The sequence below is a fragment of the Urtica dioica genome, chromosome 5 (genome assembly GCF_054948205.1).
Source record: "Urtica dioica subsp. dioica isolate 48M chromosome 5, U.dioica_male_clone48M_v1_H2, whole genome shotgun sequence".
Taxonomy (NCBI): Eukaryota; Viridiplantae; Streptophyta; class Magnoliopsida; order Rosales; family Urticaceae; genus Urtica; species Urtica dioica.
This window is the reverse complement of record NC_142760.1, coordinates 37,947,893-37,963,635: the sequence shown is the minus strand read 5'-3', so window position 1 is coordinate 37,963,635 and position 15,743 is coordinate 37,947,893. Positions and strand designations below refer to the sequence as shown.

Below are 15,743 nucleotides of genomic sequence, written 5' to 3'. Positions count from 1 at the left end.
CCCATTTATGTCATTTTCTCTTTTTTTTTTAATACAAAACGAGGGCTTCAAGTGAGTGTCAAGGATGGAGGATTCTATTCGGGCCTCAGCCCGGAAACCCTAGTGGGCCCACTTATAAAAAAGAAAAGTTACTCTTTAATTAAAATGTTAAATTCAACTACAAACCCACTTATAAAAAATAAAAGTTACTTTTTAATTAAAACGTTAAATTCAACTACAAATGAGTGTTACAATTTAGTAAAAGCACACCATATTTTTATATTAACCGAGGGCCTTCAAGTAACGAAAACATAAGTTACTCTTTTTTCTATTTTCTATTAAGAGTCATGACTTGAAGTCATTGCAAATTGTGATTCCAGAATTTGCATATGGAATGACTAGTCAAACGATGTGAGTTTCACCAATTATTTGAGCTCAAGATTTTAATACCAAATGAAACCAAAGGAACGTGTTGAAATCATATAATATAGGTTAGTTGAGTTTTCCTTTGGCCATCAACGCTCTTCCCGCAGAATCTTTTGAGTGCAGTGGCACCGAAACCGGTCAAAACGCTGACTTGCAACATTTGACTCTCCATCTTTGAGGGGTCGAAAGGGGGCTGATGGTAAAGAGTGGACAGACAAAACAGTAGAAACAACTAAAATGTTTTTAATTTCCATTTCTGAAACTAAAAGCTTATATTTTCCGAGTTTGTGATGATGTTCGGGTTCCTCTTCTTCTCACTGCAAGTGGCTCCAAAACCAGGGACCTATCGAATTCAAACCAAGTACGGTGAATGTCACATCATTCTTCACAGCTGGCTAAACTAAAACAAACCTTTTCGGTGGAATTTGATTGATAAGGTCCACAGCATTCTTCACAGCGTAAACGATCATCTTCTTCACCTGTTCCGATCCAATAAAGACTGAATATATGGCATCGAAAATGGTATTACAGCATTAGACAGAAATACCTCCAATTTGTCCTCGCTGGCTCTATGATCTGGAGGAAGTTTTCGGAATTCTTCAGTCAACTGAATGCATACACCCACATTTTCGGGTGCGACAAACTCCATTGCAACCTTTATGCAAGACTGCTCGAAAACAAAAATAAAAAATATACAAATAAATGATAGTAAGAGAAGATAACCACATACATAACTCAGTTTGGCAAAAATGGATTTGAAATTAATCTATAAGCTCAGCAATATACGAACCATCAATTAGAGAACAATGTAGTGTACCTTTATATTGCGGACTTGATGAGGACACCCTGCGGGTAAGAAGACAGCATCTCCGAGCTTTTGAACAAATGTCCATGGAATGATTCCTGCATTAAAAAAATATCATTTTGACTGGTGTTAAAGCTGACAAATAGTATTTATAACATCTCATTCAGAGATAAATGCTTCGCTAACCGTATTCTTCCTTAAGCTTCTTCTTGTGTTTGGAATTCAGATACATTGTATTGTCATGAATTGCATGACAATACATCCTTTTAAACTATCAATAAAATACATCCTTGTAAATATATAGACAATATATTGAGAATTTATAATATTTGAGATTTTATTGACAAATATGTCAATAAATTGACATTCATGTCAATATATTGGCAAATATGCCATTAAATTGTCATTCATGTCAATAAATTGACATTCATATTGACATATGTCAATATAATAAATTGACATTCATGTCAATTTCTTGACATATTTGTCAATAAATTCTCATATATTATAAATTCTCAATATAATATAAATTCTCAATATATTGACATTCAAGTCAATATAATATAAATGTATCATTAATAGAAAGTATTTAAACTGGTTAACTGTATTTAAATTTCAAACAATAATGGTATTTCAACAATTTAGATTGCTTGGGCAGATTTTTATGCAAACACCACCAATTATGAAATTGAAATATAACTAAAAATATAAATGTATAATCCTATGCTCCGATCATATCCTCGGAGAAGGCCTACCACGAGCAGCTCTCGATGGCGGAGATCACTAACAGCGCCTTCGATGTAATGTAAATCAAACTCCCGAGACTTTTTGTATTTATAAATATAATTTTTTTGTATTTATATTTGTTGCTTAGTTTTGACGATGGAATTAGTATTGAAACTATTTGTTATATATAAAAAATGCATTAGAAAAAATAACGGATTAAAATTTTGGACACCTAATTAATTATTTTGAAATATTAGAAAAACGGGTTCACTCAAAATATTAAGGGTACATTAGTATTTTGACACTATAAATAATTATAATGCACTAACTTATAAAACCTTGACTATTTTGCTAAACACTTAATTTGAATTGCTTACTTTAAAAAAATGTGTATAAGAAAAAAAAAACACACACTTTTATGACCATGACAGAGTTGCATGCAACAGTCCATAGAACGGCCACAACAATGTTAGCGAAGTACATAGTAGAAAAAAATAATTTGAAAAAATAAAACATATCTAAACATATATATATATATATATATATATATATATATATATATATATATATATATATATATGAGAAAAATATCTACAACTTATATATTGTAGAGATCGATTCATTGGAAGATAAAACTTTGCTGCACTCGTACAAATAAATAAGGTAGAACAAACTTGCACACGATCTTTATCTAACAAACGTTACAAAACTGAACGTATTTAGTTCAAAAGTTTGTGTGAACATCATGTATTATCATTCATATCCCATGCGCTCTAGTTCCATTAATAGCGTTTGTTTATGACAATTAAATAATTACTTGTTTATTGAAAATTAACCCTTACGGCCGCTAACTGGTAACTGCCTAGGTGGTACAGGTCTTCCTCTTTGCGTAAAATCTTTGTTCTAAATTTTGCATTACATATTAATTTAGTGTCATCGTTTTATAACAAAAACATAATGAGTATGCTTGTATATAATCGAACGACTTAGAACCAACATTCAAATGTTATCATAAGCAAAGCGCGCTTGATAAATAACAGACGTACTCTGGTCCAAAATACCAAGCACACAACATTTCCCAAATTAAGAGTCCACTCTAATCTCATTACTTTCTTTGCCTTCAAACAAATATATAATTAGTACCTAAATCAGTACTCAGAAAAGACTGTCTGAACTATATACATAGAACAGAATGCCTACATAATTCTATTCACAAACCTACTTATGACTCTCTACAGTTTTCGCTTAAGACGGTCGTTTTCTAAGAACGCGCTTGCTAAAGAGAAAGCATTGAACGTTCCTGCCATCATTATCGCTATCCTCGCCATCAGAGTCTTTCACGACACAATCAGCAAGTTCCTCGTCTAGGTTGCTTATAACACAAGTAACATTATCTTTTTCGAATTGCCTGATCTCTTGTTGCCGTTTCTCATATTTCCTGATATAGCCCGAGACTTCGTGTTGCTCCGTGCTTTGATCTTCAACGGAATCTTCAACAATTAACAGAGAATCAGAAACTTGCCCTTCTGTGCGTAAAGGCGAGTCTAGAAACGAATAGACGTCTAATGGTGTCTCGGACACTCTCTCATCGATGTCTTCGATCAACTTCCTGTTTGCAAGCAAAGACAGTAAATGGAATGTACATTTCTAATCATTTTCAAAGGCTCAGTGAGTTTTGATTTACAGTGCTCAATGTTGAAGAGCAATGCACGGAGAAATAGCTCTTTGTCATGGTAAGCGTGAACAGAATGTTCTGCGTAGATGCTTATACCATAAATGAGGCTCCAGTTCACAGAAAACAATAATCATATTTGAAGATAACCCAGAAAGTAATAGCATGTTCTTGATTGAAGTCTCGATGCAAAAAAAAAAAAAAAAAAAAAAAAAGTCTTTTGCTGTCAAATATAAATACAAAAAATTTACCTTGAACTGTAATGTGGCGTGCCCAGGAGCCGGTGATTGCTGGTAATTCGCGCCAGTATATGAGCTCGAAGAAGGTCCTAGTTCAGATAAATTCGATGAAACCAAGCCCGATTTTCCAAAGCACAAATCACCTCTTGGCTCAGACAACTATTCTCTGACTTCATGACTGTTTATCCGTTCAAGAACTACTACTTCAGTTTCTTGATCACATGTCTCGCTGGGTGCCGGAGAAGGATCTCGATCAATGCTATCAGCTTTTGGCATATTTCGAGAGCGATTTTCAAAGATCTTGTATATTAACTTCTTGATTTTTTGTCTTTTGAGAGAAGCCTCCTTAGGCAGGAACCAGTTTCTGCTTAACTGGAAATACGTGAACTAGTAAGTTATTCTACGAATGTCATTCGCATAGAGAGTATGTTATAATTGAAAAGCAGTAATGTAAAAACCAAAAAAAAAAAAAAATTAATATTATTCAGTTATAGTGTGAATGGTAAAAGTTTATAAACAACGTTCTACAAAGTATGATTAAAAGAGAAGTACTGCAGGGTACTGATTCCCACTCTTAAAATCCTAACCGGGGAACTATTGAAAAATAAATAACTATATGAAAATGTAAATTGGAATATATGAAAACTTACAAAATTGGATGACTTTGTGACATTGAAGGGGCAGAAGTTAAGAGGGGCTTCTTCCAGAAAGCGCTCCACATAATGGAGCAAGAATACACCACAGTCAAAGAAATTCTCCTGCTGTGGTAACTAATGAAGATGAAAAACAAAATGAAACTGTAAATAAGAAATGCCTTCTTCATAAACAGTGAGTAATGATGGTTGGAAAAGATGATAACTTCTAAACACTCCTCTTGGTAATTAGTTAAAAACATTCTGAAAACACTATGAGATGCTTTGAGAATTTCGTAGAATATTAAAAAAGGCAATGACTTGGAAAAGTTATTAAACATTATTTTGGTGTGATTAAGCCGATCTCCTTGGTGGTACTTAGAGGTATATATACCTCGAGCGAGATAAATTTCATGAGAATGAACTTTAATGAAGCATCATTTGCAGCATCATTATGCCTTTCTTTCCATTCTTCACATAGATAACTACATTACAGACACAATGAGAAAAATTGGTCACAATTAGCATCTAATGCTATAATAACAGCTTCTTACTTGAGAACTAAATAGTTAGTTTAAGCAAAAATATAAAACATAGTATCCTTTAGCTTAGTTATCAGGCAAATGTCAAAAGCTACCTCTGGATGAGATTCTTAAGGCCCTTGTGACTTCCTCGGATAGAATCCATGTGCAATATGCACGGTACCTTGGATACACTTTCAGATTCTTCATCTATGATAATGAAACATAAAATGACCGAGAGATAACTATTATTCAAGAAAAAAAATAACAGTGTATCAATATTTATTCTTACCTACTGAATTTGGCACTTCACCGGGATGGCAAATGACAAGCAAACTCCAGTGAAAACTGTAACCATGTTGCATCGGTTAATCGCATAGTAAAAAAATTCAGGCAATACAACACTGAAACCAGTCTTACCTGTAATTTACTGGAATGAATATGTAATCCTTTCTGAAAAGGTCTACTTTTCTTGTCCACTTACGAACACGCTGATATGCTTCATTGCCTTCATAAGCTTCAGATCGATCTTTGTCTAAATCCGCAAGCTTCCGAAAGAAAAAACTATTGAAGAAATGAAACTTGTGCTTTTCGTCTGACTGAAAGTTTCTGGCCAAAAATCTACAAGAAGAGCTCGTAATCAGGCTTCCTAGGAAATTTCCCAAAAATTTATAATTTCTTCCAACCATTCCAGATTAGGTATAATTTTATAAGTTCAGCTTATTACAGAAATGCCAATAATTTGATAAATTTTATAAGTATCCATGAGTTCAGCTTATTTAGTCTATGCCCATAATTTCAAGTCCCACACGTTTATAATATTATTAAAGAAATGCTCTAAGCTACAAAATTAGCAACTCTAGTTTCCTTCTGTGAATTAATAACTAGAACTGGATACTTGAAATAACTAAGAGCAGTCATATTATAAACAAATTTAAACTTACTTGATATAAAAATCAATTATGGTATCGTTGATAAATCTTTCAGGTTCCAGGAGTTCCATGTCTTCTTTGTGGATGATAACAGCATCAGGATCTCCTTCTGGATAGATAACGTCTTGAAAGGGCTTATCAGAACTGAAATACACTCTGACAAAGTCAACATAAAAGGAGTGCGCAGTCTCTATATAAAAAATAAAAATAAAATAAAAAAGACAGGAATTGATCTATAAAGTACATTATATGATTTGCGAAATAAACTTCAATTATTTGATCCAGTTTCGCAGAGACAACATGCAAGAATAATTTCATATGAGCCCTTATATGCTAAATACAAGCTATGCTGAAGAACTCATATATCTTATGATAAAAGAAATAGAGTTTAAATCAGTATAATAACTGATGGTCGTTATGCAACAACATCAAATTTAGACGACCATACAACATGCTTGAAACAATAATAATATTTAAAAGCAACAAGAGACAAAGATTCTATTCGGGCCTCAGCCCGGAAACCCTAGTGGGCCCACTTATAAAAAATAAAAGTTACTCTTTAATTAAAATGTTAAATTCAACTACAAACCCACTTATAAAAAATAAAACTTACTTTTTAATTAAAATGTTAAATTCAACTACAAATGAGTGTTACAATTTAGTAAAAACACACCATATTTTTATATTAACCGAGGGCCTTCAAGTAACGAAAACATAAGTTACTCTTTTTTCTATTTTCTATTAAGAGTCATGACTTGAAGTCATTGCAAATTGTGATTCCAGAATTTGCATATGGAATGACTAGTCAAACGATGTGAGTTTCACCAATTATTTGAGCTCAAGATTTTAATACCAAATGAAACCAAAGGAACGTGTTGAAATCATATAATATAGGTTAGTTGAGTTTTCCTTTGGCCATCAACGCTCTTCCCGCAGAATCTTTTGAGTGCAGTGGCACCGAAACCGGTCAAAACGCTGACTTGCAACATTTGACTCTCCATCTTTGAGGGGTCGAAAGGGGGCTGATGGCAAAGAGTGGACAGACAAAACAGTAGAAACAATAGGCTAAAATGTTTTTATTTTCCATTTCTGAAACTAAAAGCTTATATTTTCCGAGTTTGTGATGATGTTCGGGTTCCTCTTCTTCTTACTGCAAGTGGCTCCAAAACCAGGGACCTATCGAATTCAAACCAAGTACGGTGAATGTCAACATCATTCTTCACAGCTGGCTAAACTACAACAAACCTTTTCGGTGGAATTTGATTGATAAGGTCCACAGCATTCTTCACAGCGTAAACGATCATCTTCTTCACCTGTTCCGATCCAATAAAGACTGAATATATGGCATCGAAAATGGTATTACAGCATTAGACAGAAATACCTCCAATTTGTCCTCGCTGGCTCTATGATCTGGAGGAAGTTTTCGGAATTCTTCAGTCAACTGAATGCATACACCCACATTTTCGGGTGCGACAAACTCCATTGCAACCTTTATGCAAGACTGCTCGAAAACAAAAATAAAAAATATACAAATAAATGATAGTAAGAGAAGATAACCACATACATAACTCAGTTTGGCAAAAATGGATTTGAAATTAATCTATAAGCTCAGCAATATACGAACCATCAATTAGAGAACATTGTAGTGTACCTTTATATTGCGGACTTGATGAGGACACCCTGCGGGTAAGAAGACAGCATCTCCGAGCTTTTGAACAAATGTCCATGGAATGATTCCTGCATTAAAAAAATATCATTTTGACTGGTGTTAAAGCTGACAAATAGTATTTATAACAGCTCATTCAGAGATAAATGCTTCGCTAACCGTATTCTTCCTTAAGCTTCTTCTTGTGTTTGGAATTCAGATACATTGTATTGTCATGAATTGCATGACTAACCTACATACATAAAAAATAAAAATAAAAACATATATATCACTTGGATACACTAAAGACAAATGGTATAACAGTAATTCTGCAGACTTTTGGCTTTATTCCGCAATCCATTGGCTATTATACTAGGTTGCTGGAAATAATTTGACTCAATATTTGAAATATTCAAAAGGAAGCCACATGATCCAATTTAAAGTGAATTAAATTGTAAAAAACAAAAATTTTAACACAAATAGAGAGTCTGAAAATACATGTTCCACTGGGCGCCCATTCATGTGACTCAACTCCCGACAATACTTTTTCAGATACTCTTGTAACTGGAGGGAATCCTCTCTCCGGAAAATGTCCCACAAAGCACCACCCTCGGGCTTATCTTGAATTTGTTCTTCAACTTGACTTTTTTCATCCTCCAAAAGCAAAAATGATATAATTATATTACAACTAAGGAGATCCAGATAATAATTTGTTACAATCAACAGCACTTTTATCCAGAACAGAACTAACCTGTTCTTCGCCTGAAGCCGCACTCGAAGACCTAACACGGGGCTCGTTGTCACTATCATCCTTATGAAGAACTAAATTGTTCCCGAACAATTTGATTTGATCTTGCTCATAGGGCTTCACTCTCAGTTTTTCCAAAGCACCAAGGTGTTCAGATGTAAAGGTCACTTTAGCGACGTGTGTCAGAACATTGACCTGAAATATGATTGATATATTGCATTACGTTTATGCCTTTCCGATTTCAAGCAAATGGTATGTTCTAGTTTCTTATCTTTAGGAGATGAAATAATGTTGTGGCATTTTCGACTTGGTCACCCTAGTTTTGGTTAACATTTATTTCCAGCTTTGTTTAAGAATAAAAATCTTGATGAAGATCGAGCTATAGCACATGGAGTGCGCGAAGCCATATGGCTAAGAAGGTTCTGAGGGTTGAGGTGGACAAACCTATGAAACTCTTTTGTGACAACAAACCCACCATCAGCATTGCCCATAATCCGGTGCAGCATGACCGGACGAAACATGTGGAAATCGATTGTCATTTCATTAAAGAAAAGCTTGAAGGAGGTGAAATTTGAATGCCGTATGTTCTAACAGCATAACAATATTTCCATAAGCTTTCAGAGATATTAGTTCCTGAATATCAGTATTTATTAAATAGGTATATTATATATTATCTATTAGCTGTTGGTACTGTTAGCTACGTTTGTGGGATTTAGTTCTCATCCTCGTACTCTATAAATTCCAGTTTCAATAATAAAGAAAACAATTCCGCCATCTTATATCTGATTTTATGGTATTATATTTTTTGTGTTACTGATAGTTGATTAGTCAAACTTACTGCATCAGACATGTCACAATGCAGCTTGGTCACAGAGTCTGCACGTCCAAGCTCCTCCTGAAAACCGTAGGCGATATATGCCTTGGGACCCATGTCTGCTTGCAATGAGTTTATAGGCAACTTGGCAGCCAAGTTAAGAAAGCCTCTTGTGGGATGTGTATATTCTTTGAATGGTAGGCAGGAGATAAACTCGGCATTGTGACGAGGAAGGACCTCGTCAAATGCAGTAGAAGTAGACCAATCTTTCAGTTTGAGCATCAGAGGCAGATTTTCTCCATCAAACTGGCCTAGGTATCCATTGAAAAATTGGTGGATGTTCATCTCGGTCTGCATTTCAACACCAGACAGTGAGAAAAATATAAAATTGAAACTAAAACAGCTCTATCAGCGTAACACTCCAACTACAATAATAAAGTTCCCAGTTCAAATAAATCCACAACAATAATATGGTGGAATTCAAATCCAATCTTTTGCTAGAGAAAGATGACTAGCCCGAAAATAAAACTAAGGAGACTTTCAGTACCGTGTGCCGTAAATGAACACAGTCTTCAAGGAAACATGTAAATAAAAAATTGGAATGCATATTACGGGTTTATCAGGAATGTTGAGAAAAAGAACAAACCTCACACCCCTTCAAGCAGTCAATGGCTGTGACAGTATCATGCCTTTTTTCTTTGGTATGAGCCATCGCACGGCACATCACTAATGGCTCCCAGCTCAAGCCCACCGTGGTATCAAGGACGTTACTGACAATTACCGGCTCACCTCTTTTCAAATGCCATCGGAAATGCTTCAAATCCTCATCGCCTACGATTTTATTGATCACTGGACAATACAGATAACCGACATTGGAACCTTCTCTGACCATTGCAGCGCACGGACATTGATGTGTAGGAGTTTCAGGCACTCTCTCTCTCTGACCATCTAGTTTGTCAGCCTTGTTGAATAAGTCCAAAACAAAACTATGTCCTAAAATGGACATAAGCTCTAAATGTCCACAGCCACAACCCTTTCTGTCCGTTTGAGGGCAAGGAATACTTCCATCTTCTCTTGCCTTCCACTTAGACATTGCTTTTGAAATTTGGTTGCGACTAGCCCTGGAACGCTTTGTGCCCCGATTATCAAATTGCATTACACTGCCACCTCGAAGATTTCCTTCCCGAATTTCGCGGCAACAACTGAGGCAAAGTTCATATGAACATCTAGCGCAGCTTCTGTGGAAATCAAAAATAGATGTACTGCAATTGTTGCTGCGAAAAGGGAATTGTATTTCAGAAATCCAATCCCAAAAAATAAACAATCTAAGGAAGGAAATCATTGTTCTTCAGGTTGGCCTACCAGTAAACCCGCTCATCTGGGGAGCAAGATGATTTTTGTATATTTAGATCCACCGGACGCAACCCTGACCACAGAAATACACTGGTTATAAGAACTACAATGCAAAGGTTGTGCAAGAAGCACAAGTCATTAATTTTTTTTCACCTTTTCTCGTGGCTTCAAACTCCCTCTCGGTTTCCTGTTCAGTTTTTAAATTTTCCAGGAACGGAAGAAGGGTTTGAATCAAGTAACGCGAATGCTCAGTCTGAGCCTCTTCGGAATACTCAACTTCAAGCTTGTTTTCAAACTGCAGTAATAGAAACATCAGTATCATTATAGCTATTTGACAAACACAGTCATTTAAGATATGCATAGTATTAAAAGAGAATCTAGCCATTGGGTGTGTCTTTAATTGCAGGCACGTTTCGCAGTTACAATTTCCACGGCATACGGGACAAGCCTCGGTATTGTAGTCCTTTGATGTTCCAGGGTACCTGAAATTATGAAATGCTTGTCAATGCTAATACATGCGTTGAGCAATTCCAGATATCAATTTCAACTCATTAATTATTCACTTGCCAGCTGTTGATACAATGTTGACAAAATCTCTTTCTCTTGCACTTCTGACACAACACAAATCGGCCTTTATCGTTGTGTTGACATTGATGGCACAGATTATCTACTTTCTCCGAAGACTTACTAACTTCCATTGAATCTATTCTCTTCTTTCTCTTGTATGTAACAAGTCTACTCTCCGAGTCACGATCCCTAAATTAGTACAGAGAAAGGAGCATTTTATAGAATAAGCCTATCCATAACTGACTAACAATCAGACTAGATTAAAGAACTATACTAACTACAATCAGATCCCTGATATAAAGGAGTTAAATACCAGGGATCTGATTGTAGTTAGTAATCAGATCCCTGATATAAAGGAGTTAAATACCAAATACTCGGCTATGCCGTTTTAAAGTAATAATAAAGTCCCGTTGTTTCTTTAAAAAAAAAAGGAGTTAAATACCAAATATGTGATTATATATAACATATCTAAGTCAAATATATAAGTACTCAGTTACACTTACAATTTTTTGTGGCCAGTTTTAAGGCCAAGGTTTAGCCAGTCATGCATGACTTTGACGTCCTCCTTCGAAACCGCTTCCTTTGGGTCCGACAGTGGATAGCCTTCTTCTCCACTCCCATCTTCTTTGCTGTCCACTCCCATCTTCTTCTGTTTTCTTCTTTTCTTCTTCTGTTTTCTTCTGCCCACTTACAGAAACAAAATTCATGCCGACATCTTCTCGAAGACTTGTTTGAAATTCAAAATCATTGAATGTGGACAGTACGAACTCTCGAAGGGAAACAAAGTCATTTCGGATTTTGATATAGCAAGTTTCGACTGCCTTCACCCGATCCTGAAAGTATTTACGTGCAAATAAAATTAACTCATAACTCCTGACATAGTTGTTACGAAATACAGTATTTTTGTGTGATGATTCACCTTTATTTTTTGCAATTCCGATGTCTTGATGTTCTTGACTACTCTCGACGGCTTTGCGACTTCAGATCCGATTGGATTGAAAACCAACTGCAGATTTACAACTGCATCAACCTCATTTTCTTATATGTCCAGAACATCATGAAAATTTAATATAAGCGAAAGTTGAAGTTACGTTGGTGCTGTTGAAGGGTATTTTGTTGACTGTGACCACAGAGATTTTAGAATTAGCTTCCCACCGAAGCATCAACGGGGTTGCTGTGTTTGAAATTTTTGTGCATAATTTCAACTCGCTGAACATGGGCATACACTCATATGCCCAAATCTGAAGCGCCACAATGAAGGCACCAATGTTAATCTTCGTGGGTTTCATCCTATTGTAAAACTTCCGCTTCATCACATAGTAATGGATCCGTTCCTTTAGGAAATCCCAAACAACATTACCCCACGGATGGTTGTTAAACTCGTCGGGGTTATCGACCATTTTAATGAACGCCATGTTCGTGATTGATTTTTTTGGGCTATCAGCGAGAAGGACGTCGTACAAGAAATGGAGGAGTAAACACTTCACCCTCTTCTCCACTGGCCACTTCTTTCTTTCCAAGACCAAAGAGGTTATATGTCCCCTGTTTTTCTCTTTCACAGGCAAGATATATTTCTTGTAAAGCCCATCCTTCTCTTCAGGGCCGTCATAGTTGAACTCTTTGTAGTTTTCTGCAATGCGCAAACCCACGATGTCAGCCAAGTGTTGTCTTGTAAAGGGTCGTGGTTGGCCTCCAAGCTCAAAAAAAAGTATGTCGGAAGAGTCTTTGCCATAGCGACCACACCTAACCATGATACTATGGATGATATTCGAGGACCGGGTGACTTTCGGCATTCGTAGAAAATGTCCGAAGCATGTAGCTTCGAAAAGCTTTTTTTCTTCGGGGGTCATATCCGTTGATTTCTCGAACTTGTCGAGATTCCCAAAGAAGCTGAACAAATCACTGATCATCTCATCTGATAGATCTCGAGACCAAGCCTACATAAAAATAAAACCAGCAATTCAAATATTCAAAACTGTCATTAACTGTAAACATGTCAATAATATTTGAAGATTTTATAAAATGGATCTCATGAAATGCCAAACAGGTCAATATACTTTTATTAAAAAGAATCTATCGTCATGTTTCTCTAAACAACATTCACAAAACAACCAGAGACTACCTTTCTAAAACAGTTCATACAAAACATAATTCAGCACGTTTCAACCAGAATACCACATAGGGATGGATCTAGTTAAGGCCCAGCAGGGGCTTAAGCCCCCTCAATATTCTTTTTTTACACTTTTTACCCTGAAAATTTACAAATTAACCCCCAGAAAAAATATTCACTTTAGCCCCCCTTAAGTTTAGACTCTAGCTCCGTCCAGGGCCGGTCCAAAGCTTAATATGTGGCCTTGAGCAAGAGTAAAAAAATTAGGGCTTTTTAAAAATATTAAAAAAAAATTAGGCATAATAGCTTATTTTTCAAAAAAATTGAGGCCTTTTTTTCCTAAAATTTGAGGCTTATTTTAGTCTTATTTCCACACAAAAATTTGGGCCTTAAGTACCCTAAGGCCGGCTCCTAATCACTAATCTAATTGTTCATTACTGCTCATACACAAATAATCTATCAAGCAAAAAGCGACGCAAATTACATGATTATCGGAGCTTGACGATGGTTCTTCTTCACGTTTGGCTCGTTTTCTTTCCCTCTTTGGAGCCGACGACTTCGTCTTCTCCATTATCGGCTTTTCCTGGAGTTAGGATTTCTTGACCACAGAGAGGTGACGATGGCTGACGGGAAGGGAAGATAACTACTTGACCGCTTCTATAATGGATCGGCGAAAAAAGTCAATAATGAAAAAACTCACTGATTCAAAATTAACCATTTCTTACTCTTCTATTGCAGGATAAAAGTATTGATGTGTTGGTTATATAGCATAAGAAAAAAAATCAAACCAAATCGAAACAGAGAAAGAGGAAAAGTGCAGAAAACAAAAATTGATAAGGGTTTAGAATGATAAGTGCTGTGTTCAAAACACTCTTAAGCACTAAACAACTATCAGATTAAATCAATTGAATCAACAATCACTAAACATTACAGTTGCATAATACAATCAGCATCAGATTTCCAATTACAACCTGCTTCACAAAATCAGTGTTTGGAGACGACGAAACCAGGGCGAGAGAAGACAGAGACCCGTTTGGAGAGAGAGAGGGGCTGTTTTTTTTTTCTTCGCAGAGAGCTGGAGATTGGGGGAGAAGAACAGCGGAGAGAGGGTTTGGTTTGCGCGGGTTTGATGGTTCGCGTGCAGGGAAGAAGAGAGAATAGCCAATTTGAATTGAGTTTTGTTTTTTTTTTCTTCTTTTTAGATGATGGGTATATAGGTAAATTTATTTATTTATTTAATTTTTTTTTTCCGGATGTGGGCTGAAAAAGTGTAAGCAATGGTGTCAATACATTGACAGATGTCAACACAGTAAAAAAGATGTAAAACTCACCATATTTTAATACATACTAGTATTGACCGTGTGGCACGGTAAATATTTGAATTTAGTATAAATATAACAAAAAAATTATAAGATTATATATATTTGTAAAAAATATTTATAACATCATAATAACTAATTGTATCGTGATAGGTAGAAAGATAAAGGTGTAAATTAACTAATAATTGAGTTCTTGTAATGCTTTTTAAGTTATTAAACATTATTTAGTAGATTAAAAAAAGCGAAATTTGTTGTCACTAGCCCATTCTATACAACTTATTAGACATCTAGCCCAAATTTTATTTTATTAAAAAAATAGTCAATTGTGTAGGTTAATTAATTAACTTAATTAGGTTAATTAATTTACTTTGGTCTGACCATTTTTTTAAGTAAATTAATTAACTTAACTAAGTTAATTGATTTCTCTAAACTGGATCATAAAACCAGTTTTTCAGTGTTGTTTCTAAGGGTGAACCACAAACGAAAAAGTAAGAACAACACGGCAATGGAGCATTCAAGAGTGATGTATGAAGCGTTGATTATTTTGCAAAAATAAAAATTTAAGTTGGTTATATAATTCAGCACGTTTCAACCAGAATACCACATAGGGATGGATCTAGTTAAGGCCCAGCAGGGGCTTAAGCCCCCTCAATATTCTTTTTTTACACTTTTTACCCTGAAAATTTACAAATTAACCCCCAGAAAAAATATTCACTTTAGCCCCCCTTAAGTTTAGACTCTAGCTCCGTCCAGGGCCGGTCCAAAGCTTAATATGTGGCCTTGAGCAAGAGTAAAAAAATTAGGGCTTTTTAAAAATATTAAAAAAAATTAGGCATAATAGCTTATTTTTCAAAAAATTTGAGGCCTTTTTTCCTAAAATTTGAGGCTTATTTCCACACAAAAATTTGGGCCTTAAGTACCCTAAGGCCGGCTCCTAATCACTAATCTAATTGTTCATTACTGCTCATACACAAATAATCTATCAAGCAAAAAGCGACGCAAATTACATGATTATCGGAGCTTGACGATGGTTCTTCTTCACGTTTGGCTCGTTTTCCTTCCCTCTTTGGAGCCGACGACTTCGTCTTCTCCATTATCGGCTTTTCCCGGAGTTAGGATTTCTTGACCACCGGCGTTGTTCTCTTGTTTTTCCGAATCGGCATTTTCGTACATGAGGGAAAGAAATCGATGGTTGTAATCAGTAGCGGACCCAGGATTTCACAAAAAGGGGACCGGAAATTATTATTAATCAATA

At 35.6% G+C, this 15,743-nt stretch overlaps 4 protein-coding genes across 5 annotated transcripts; all 4 read right to left on the bottom strand.

Annotated features, from left to right (window-relative positions):
• Window positions 1-641: 641 nt before the first annotated feature.
• On the bottom strand, window positions 642-1,459 carry LOC149398301 (lysine-specific demethylase JMJ26-like). Its single transcript, XM_089615764.1, has 5 exons — window positions 1,397-1,459; window positions 1,223-1,308; window positions 953-1,072; window positions 817-884; window positions 642-748 (listed from the first exon to the last, which is right to left on the bottom strand). Exons 1-5 carry the CDS (start codon window positions 1,440-1,442, stop codon window positions 676-678), a joined length of 393 nt encoding a protein of 130 aa, XP_089471890.1. The 5' UTR covers window positions 1,443-1,459; the 3' UTR covers window positions 642-675.
• A 1,535-nt stretch (window positions 1,460-2,994) lies between these two features.
• On the bottom strand, window positions 2,995-6,632 carry LOC149398300 (putative ubiquitin-like-specific protease 2B). Its single transcript, XM_089615762.1, has 8 exons — window positions 5,945-6,632; window positions 5,421-5,621; window positions 5,293-5,348; window positions 5,117-5,210; window positions 4,874-4,964; window positions 4,498-4,617; window positions 3,860-4,219; window positions 2,995-3,545 (listed from the first exon to the last, which is right to left on the bottom strand). Exons 1-7 carry the CDS (start codon window positions 6,001-6,003, stop codon window positions 4,007-4,009), a joined length of 834 nt encoding a protein of 277 aa, XP_089471888.1. The 5' UTR covers window positions 6,004-6,632; the 3' UTR covers window positions 2,995-3,545; window positions 3,860-4,006.
• A 159-nt stretch (window positions 6,633-6,791) lies between these two features.
• LOC149398299 (lysine-specific demethylase JMJ29-like) lies at window positions 6,792-11,833 on the bottom strand. Of its 2 annotated transcripts, XM_089615761.1 has the most exons (14): window positions 11,563-11,833; window positions 11,060-11,248; window positions 10,875-10,974; window positions 10,646-10,787; window positions 10,502-10,565; window positions 9,786-10,413; window positions 9,164-9,490; window positions 8,329-8,520; window positions 8,076-8,231; window positions 7,758-7,830; window positions 7,584-7,669; window positions 7,314-7,433; window positions 7,178-7,245; window positions 6,792-7,108 (listed from the first exon to the last, which is right to left on the bottom strand). In XM_089615761.1, the coding sequence occupies exons 1-14, from the start codon at window positions 11,700-11,702 to the stop codon at window positions 7,036-7,038; spliced, it is 2,358 nt and encodes a 785-aa protein (XP_089471887.1). In that variant the 5' UTR covers window positions 11,703-11,833; the 3' UTR covers window positions 6,792-7,035. The 2 variants fall into 2 exon arrangements, with proteins under 2 accessions (XP_089471887.1, XP_089471886.1); XM_089615760.1 differs by having other exon boundaries at window positions 10,646-10,974.
• A 146-nt stretch (window positions 11,834-11,979) lies between these two features.
• Window positions 11,980-14,451, bottom strand: LOC149398298 (uncharacterized). Its single transcript, XM_089615763.1, has 5 exons — window positions 14,141-14,451; window positions 13,654-13,826; window positions 12,420-12,996; window positions 12,151-12,300; window positions 11,980-12,065 (listed from the first exon to the last, which is right to left on the bottom strand). The coding sequence occupies exons 2-4, from the start codon at window positions 13,738-13,740 to the stop codon at window positions 12,287-12,289; spliced, it is 678 nt and encodes a 225-aa protein (XP_089471889.1). The 5' UTR covers window positions 13,741-13,826; window positions 14,141-14,451; the 3' UTR covers window positions 11,980-12,065; window positions 12,151-12,286.
• Between the last annotated feature and the right edge of the window lie 1,292 nt (window positions 14,452-15,743).

Excerpts from the sequence above, each read along its gene's own strand:
- LOC149398300 (XM_089615762.1), bottom strand. The coding sequence starts at position 6,003 with ATGGAACTCCTGGAACCTGAAAGATTTATCAACGATACCATAATTGAT. Across the intron at positions 5,349-5,420 it reads TTCATTCCAGTAAATTACAG|TTTTCACTGGAGTTTGCTTG; the intron begins GTAAGACTGGTT and ends ACATGGTTACAG. Across the intron at positions 5,211-5,292 it reads TGAAGTGCCAAATTCAGTAG|ATGAAGAATCTGAAAGTGTA; the intron begins GTAAGAATAAAT and ends TCATTATCATAG.
- LOC149398298 (XM_089615763.1), bottom strand. The coding sequence starts at position 13,740 with ATGGAGAAGACGAAGTCGTCGGCTCCAAAGAGGGAAAGAAAACGAGCC. Across the intron at positions 12,997-13,653 it reads CGTCAAGCTCCGATAATCAT|GCTTGGTCTCGAGATCTATC; the intron begins GTAATTTGCGTC and ends ATTTTTATGTAG.
- LOC149398299 (XM_089615760.1), bottom strand. The coding sequence starts at position 11,702 with ATGGGAGTGGACAGCAAAGAAGATGGGAGTGGAGAAGAAGGCTATCCA. Across the intron at positions 10,566-10,645 it reads GTTTGAAGCCACGAGAAAAG|GGTTGCGTCCGGTGGATCTA; the intron begins GTGAAAAAAAAT and ends TTCTGTGGTCAG. Across the intron at positions 8,521-9,163 it reads ATTGTGACATGTCTGATGCA|GTCAATGTTCTGACACACGT; the intron begins GTAAGTTTGACT and ends ATCATATTTCAG.
- LOC149398301 (XM_089615764.1), bottom strand. The coding sequence starts at position 1,442 with ATGTATCTGAATTCCAAACACAAGAAGAAGCTTAAGGAAGAATACG. Across the intron at positions 1,309-1,396 it reads GAAGCTTAAGGAAGAATACG|GAATCATTCCATGGACATTT; the intron begins GTTAGCGAAGCA and ends TTTTTAATGCAG. Across the intron at positions 749-816 it reads AATCAAATTCCACCGAAAAG|GTCCCTGGTTTTGGAGCCAC; the intron begins GTTTGTTTTAGT and ends TGAATTCGATAG.